Below are 7,500 nucleotides of genomic sequence, written 5' to 3' on the forward strand. Positions count from 1 at the left end.
GCGATGTTAAAACAGAAACCTTTTTGCAAGGAATCATGTCTGCATGATTGTAAATGTTGTCCGAGTACTCAGATTGTAATTGTTGTTGTGGCTTGGGTCTCTAACACACCGGTGTGCTGTACAAGTATACTACATTATATACTACTATACACTACTATACACTACACTATACACCACACTATACACTATACACACTATACACTACTATACACTACACTATACACTACACTCTACACTACACTATACACTACACTATACACTACTATACACTACACTATATACTACACTATACACTACACTACACACTACACTACACACTACACTACACACTACACTACACACTGCACTATACACTACACTATACACTACACAAAACACTACCATACACTACACTATACACTACTACACTATACACTACTACACTATACACTACACTATACACTACTAAACTATACACTACTACACTATGCACTACTATACACTATACTATACACTACACTATACACTACACTATACACTACTACTATACACTACTATACACTACACTATACACTACACTATACACTACTATACACTACACTTTACACTACACTATACACTACTATACACTACACTATACACTACTATACACTACACTATACACTACTACATTACACTACACACTACACTATACACTACTATACACTACACTATACACTACACTATACACTACACTATACACTGCAATACACTATACACTACACTATACACTACACTATACACTACACCATACACTACTATACACTACACTATACACTACACTATACACTGCTATACACGATACACTATACACTACACTATACACTACACTATACACTACTGCACTATACACTACACACTACTACACTACACTATACACTACACACTACTACACTATACACTACTATACACTACACTATACACTACACTATACACTGCTATACACTACACTACACACTACTATACACTACACTATACACTACTATACACTATACACTACACACTAGTGCTGTACTAGTGACGAATTGGCACGTTCTGTTCACGTGACAACCCTCACTAGTTGGCCGTGTCGCAAGTACAGTGGTGGTGGTGTGTTTCACGCAGACATTCTTCCTTGCAGAAAAACATGTTTTCGTTTTGGTGTTTGAACATCCTGTGCGCAACCATTGTATTACTGCCTGAAAGGGTTAAAACCTCTTCTTGTAAGAGGTTTGGAAGTCAAACAAAAGTTGTACGGACGCGTGAAGCAGCAGATGGCTGCATGCACGCAAGTCCGTAGAGCAATTTGGGGGGAAATAAAATAACAAAAAAAAACGAGGTACGCGCTAGGATGATTTGAAGGCACCACGGCGGTTTATTGGCAACAAAGGCAGCATCAGAATTGGGCCCTTTTTAGTACACGCTTTCTTTTGACTCACTTTGTCTGTTGTTGTTGTCGTTGTTGTTGTTGTTGTCGTAGCTCAATTCTTACCCACTCCCCAATGTTGTATCGACTGCAAACTCGGTATACTTATGTCATACTGATGACAATACTATATTCTATCATTAAAAATATATATATTTTTAAACATTCTTTTTTCTATTTCGATTTAAAGCTTTCGTGACTGCAGGGATTCATCTTCTTGGTTCTTTCGGTAAAGTCGCGTAGAATGGAAATAATAAAATAATAAAAATAAAACATAATAGAATAATTCTCACGACGTTTCGGCCACAACGCAAGCAGCCGTCCCAACAGACCTGTTCTTCACCTGAGGACGGCTGCTTGCGTTGTGGCCGAAACGTCGTGAGAATTGTATTTTATTATGTTTTATTTTTATTATTTTATTATTTCCCTTCTACGTGACTTTACCGAAAGAACCAAGAAGATTATTTTTTCTCTGTTATGTTTCGGCTTGGGTCTAATTGTCCACGCTCAACTGACGTTGGCTTTAATTGGCCACGGCCCCTTGACGTTTTGGCAAGTTTTCGGGGCCACTTCCTGGAGTCGTGAAGTTCTGCCATTACTGCTACATTTCATAAAAGCGTGTTTTAAAAAAAAAGTTTCAAAAAATATTACTGTAATTCACAAATGGTAACCGTGTGGGAGGCATGATGGAAGCCGAACTCTTGATGGGAGATGTAGCGTATCCTTGGCATTGTTGGAATTAATGTTTGTGAACCCTCGAATAGAAAATAACGGCAAAAAATAATAGTAAACTTTTTTTTTTAATCTCAGGAATGTATCGTTTAATACATTGTAAAAATCCGCTGGCACAAAACTAGAATAGCGAACATCATCGGCAAAGTGGGACCCGGGCATTTTTTAATGTTGGCACGACATTAGCATGAACATTTCCTAAATATTTGCACACAAAGTAAATAGTTTCAAGGGTAGAATGATGCCCTTGAGCCTTTTTTTTACGTTTACAACAACGAGCCAAAGCTGACGTGAAGAATCAGGAATGATCGTCATTATTATTTCGTATCACGTATTGTTTAAATCCCATTGCATCTGACAGTTCAACCTGCATTCCACGTACAGCATACGCATGTTGGACTGCTTTCGCGCCACGGAAGGAAAACAAAGTTGATAATTGTTTTTTTTACCCTTCTATCTGGCAACAAAACGGACACCTTTTTTTTTACGAGGAGTCATGTTTGCATAGACCGCAATACCTGCAGTCGTAATGCAAACAAAACACACAACTCTGATAATGTATGCACTGTCCTTGAAGTTGATTGGTCCACACCCGAGACAGCTTTCCTTAGAGCCTAGTCTCACATGGTGTTGGACCAGATGACGCCAAAAGGCGCACAACTCAAAGACAATGCACCATCAGAGTATGAGAGCTCGGGGCAAGCATTTACACCATTGGAACCTCATTTGCCAGTAAAAAATATGATAATTGTTTTTTTTTTATCAGAGTTATGTCTTTTGTTTGCATTATGACTGCAGGTATTGCGGTCTATGCAAACATGACTCCTTGTAAAAAGGTGTCAGTTTTGTTGCCAGATAGAAGGGTAAAAAAACAATTATCATATTTTTACTGGCAAATGAGGTTCCCATGGTGAAAACAAAGTTAGTACGGAAAAAAAAGCTCTGAGTTTGTCAATCTTGATGATGATTTAAAAGTGCACAGCTCCCAGTCGCTTCCTAGCATCAGAACATTCCAGACGGCCGCAGAAGCGCATCTGAAAGCGCTGTGCGTTTTGGGGGTGACCGCAGTTTTTGTTTGATGGCACAAGAGGCGGCAGGGAAACGCATTTCCCAGCTGCAATTCTGGATTTGAAGCTTTCGTGACTGCGAGGATTAATATTCGTAGGTTTTTTCGGTAAAGTCACGTAGGTAAAACATTAACATTAATAAAAGTAAAATAAAATAAAAATCACGCCGTTTCGGAGGCAACACAAGCTTCCGTCTTCAGGTGGAACCGTCACAGCCACGACAGCTGTATCAAGTAAATGAGAGATTGCAAGAGCTACCACTCCGTTTATATAATGGTTGGAGAGGGGGGGAAGGGCCAAGTACGGCACACTTTTTATTAATATGGTAAGGTGTGAGGCTTGAGAGGGTGAGCCTTTGTTATGGAGAGGTACAGTTTGTGACTTAACCTGTGACAAGGAGAAAACAACTAAACATGGTAAACCTGTAATAGTTGTCTGTCAAATAAGATTGGCCAAATAAGTGTAGTTAAATCCAGCTGCAGTTGAAGGGGCACCGTAGTGCCGAGATGTTAACTACCTCGCCTGGTAGACAGGAGGTCGTGGGTTCGATCTCGACCCTGACGCCTGCTGCTGTATATTTGGAGTTTGCGTGTCTCTCTCTCTCATCATCATCAGCATCACGGTGGCTAGGAGATGTTAACTACCTCGCCCGGTATACAGGTGGTCGTGGGTTCGATCCCGACCCTGACGCCTGCTGTATATTTGGAGTTTGCGTGTCTCTCTCTGTCCCCGTGGTCGCGTGGATTTTTGTCCGGGCCTTCCGTTTTTCCCCTCCACGATTAGAATCGGCGTGCGTTCAGAGTATTTGGCTGCTAGAAATTCCCACCAAGTGACAGGCCGCTTCTTTGAGCTATCGTTTGTGGCCGGGTCACTTCTAAAACAAGAGCTGTATAGCTAAATGGGCCTTACCTTGTAAAATAAAAATAAAACACGCTTCAGTAGCAGTAGGACGGCTTTCATGACCAATATGATCCATCCCAAGCAGAGGTTCTTGGGGTTAGAGTCTGAGTGTGTGAGATTGGTCACGTGAACAAGACGTGGCAATTCTTTACAGTTGCTATGATCGCTTTATCGTTGCTTTCATGGCTTTATTTTTGAGATTTCGAAAAGTGGATTGGTTTAGCCACGTTTGTTTGTTGTAGTACGGAGTTAGACTGATGGCCTTAATCTAAGTTGTCTTGTGGTTGTTGTTGTTGTTTGACTTGCATCCCACTGGGATTTTTGCACACAGCGTTGGTGTACGGTGCTTTTTCTGCAATATTTTGCTGTCTTTTCTTGGATTTTCTGTTTGCACTCAGTCACATATTCACTTCAAGATGTTTTTTTGTTCGTGTTTTTGTTTTTTGTTTGTTGCGGTTGCACCCGATTCAAGAGCCGAATGGCTCACAGGGCTTTACCTAATAGATGAACTTGAACTTGAACTACGATCACCAGTCTTGATCGGACTCCATCGAACTATCGTTAGCCCCGCCGTGGACGCGGCCGTGCACTCCGCCGAGGATTTCATCGACGATGGCGACGATGGTGGCGGTGTGACGATGATGGTGGTGGTGTGATGATGATGGTGGTGTGATGATGACGATGGTGGTGTTGTGATGACGATGGTGTGATGGTGATGATGATGGTGGCGTTGTGATGATGATGATGGTGGTGGTGTGATGATGATGATGGTGGTGTGATGATGATGGTGGTGGTGTGATGATGATGACGATGGTGGCGTTGTGATGACGATGGTGTGATGATGATGATGATGGTGGTGGTGTGATGATGATGGTGTGGTGATGATGATGATGGTAGTTTGATGATGACGATGATTGGGGTGTGATGACGATGGTGTGACGACGATGACGATGATGGTGTGATGATGATGATGATGATGGCGGTGCGACGATGATGATGGCGGTGTGATGATGATGATGATGATGGTGTGATGATGATGATGGCGGTGCGACGACGATGATGGCGGTGTGATGATGACGACGATGGTGTAACGATGATGATGGTGTGATGATGATGATGATGGCGGTGCGACGACGATGATGGCGGTGTGATGATGATGACGATGGTGTGACGATGATGATGACCGCGTCTCCCCGCCCCGCAGCGCACTGCGGGCGACAGCGAGGACTCAGCAGAGGTGCGTCGCCAGCTTGACGCCCGCCGCAGCCTGCAGCCCTCCGCCACCGCAGAAGGGCGAGACGCCTCCGGGGACGACGCCTTCAGCAAGCAGCGCACGGCCGCAATCGCTCAGGTCGCACGCTCCAAGGAGGTGAGCATGGGCGACGCTGCGTCCACCCCCGCGTCCACCGCCCCCCCCCCCCCGCCCCGCGTCATACTGGCACCTGTCCAGGTGTCTCGTCCCTCCTTTTAAATCCTTTATATTAAGTTCGCTTGCTTGCTTGCTTGCGCGCTTACGACCGTGCAAATCTTTCGGTCGTGTTTTAACCCACTTGCCGTGATCCAATCGAGCTGACATTTTGCACACAGACTCGTTGTGCGTGACAATTAATTTTCGTGAAAATGATTTTTTCCAAATTTTACACTTTTTAGGAAAAAATAAATTATATTTGATTACCAATTGCTTAATGGTGGCAGGCAATCATCTGACCCATAGGTGGCAGCCATCTCAAGCCAGAGGACGAGAGGACTCTAGCCGCCACGCATATAAAGGATTCATAGTGAAAAAACGTTGTTTTTATGGGTTAATTTTTTCTGCGTCCAGTGTCTCCACGTCCGCACGTCCACGTGTGCCTTTGTCGTCTCCGTGTCCCAAGCAATTCCCAGGGCCCCGTGTCTCCACGCCCTCTCTGCCTGCCTGCCTGTCACCCCCCACCACCCCACCACCACCCGCGTCTTCGTATTTTCGTTTGCTTCGATGCGTGTTCCTGATGGTCGCGTACGCTCACCGTAGGGATCGGATTTAGCCGACGGTCGCGTTAAGACGTCGTGGCACCGAACGGAAACGTTTTCTTTCGAGGGATCGCTGGCTGCGTCAACCGCGCTTGGGAATTGTCTTTGAAGCTGATTGGTCCACGCCGGAGACAGATTTGTTCGGGGCCTAGTCTCAAACGGCGTCAGGCGAAGGCGAGCGGCACAAGGACGATGGCACCATCGGCATCAAAATAAAGTGATAGGTGGACCTTCAAATTTGCAGCGGGCACGAGTGAACATATACACTGCTATACACTATTATACACTACACTATACACTACACTATACACTACACGATACACTACACTATACACTACACTATACACTATGCTACTATACACTACACTATACACTACACTATACACTACACTATACACTACACTATACACTACTATACACTATTATACACTACACTATACACTACACTATACACTACACGATACACTACACTATACACTACACTATACACTACACTATACACTACACTATACACTACTATACACTACACTATACACTACACTATACACTACACGATACACTACACTATACACTACACTATACACTACACTATACACTACACTATACACTACACTATACACTACACTATACACTACACTATACACTACACTATACACTACACTATATACTACACTATACACTACACGATACACTACTATACACTACACTATACACTACTATACACTACACTATACACTACACTATACACTACTATACACTACACTATACACTACTATACACTACACTATACACTACACGATACACTACTATACACTACACGATACACTACACTATACACTACTATACACTACTATACACTACACTATACACTACTATATACTACACTATACACTACACTATATACTACACTATACACTACACTATACACTACACTATACACTACTATACACTACACTATACACTGCACGATACACTACACTTTACACTACTATACACTACACTACTGTAAACTACACTATACACTACACTATATACTACACTATACACTACACTATACACTATGCTACTATACACTACACTATACACAACACTACTATACACTACACTACTGTAAACTACACTATACACTACTATATACACTACACTATACACTACACTATACACTATGCTACTATACACTACACTATACACAACACTACTATACACTACACTACTGTAAACTACACTATACACTACTATATACACTACACTATACACTACACTATACACTATGCTACTATACACTACACTATACACTACTATACACTACACTATACACTACACTACTGTTCGCTGCTATACACTACACTATACACTACACTATACACT

The 7,500-nt window shown here is 42.6% G+C and overlaps 1 protein-coding gene across 1 annotated transcript in view; it reads left to right on the top strand.

Moving 5' to 3' along the window:
- LOC144950934 (tudor domain-containing protein 3-like) overlaps positions 1-7,500 on the top strand; it is a 261,619-nt gene that overhangs the window by 144,708 nt on the left and 109,411 nt on the right. Inside the window, exon 7 of the mRNA XM_078881115.1 lies at positions 5,327-5,491. Within this exon, the coding sequence (XP_078737241.1) occupies positions 5,327-5,491 (165 nt within the window). The remainder of the gene's footprint in view (positions 1-5,326; positions 5,492-7,500) is intronic.

Source organism: Lampetra fluviatilis, chromosome 60 (assembly GCF_964198595.1).
Source record: "Lampetra fluviatilis chromosome 60, kcLamFluv1.1, whole genome shotgun sequence".
Lineage (NCBI taxonomy): Eukaryota > Metazoa > Chordata > Hyperoartia > Petromyzontiformes > Petromyzontidae > Lampetra > Lampetra fluviatilis.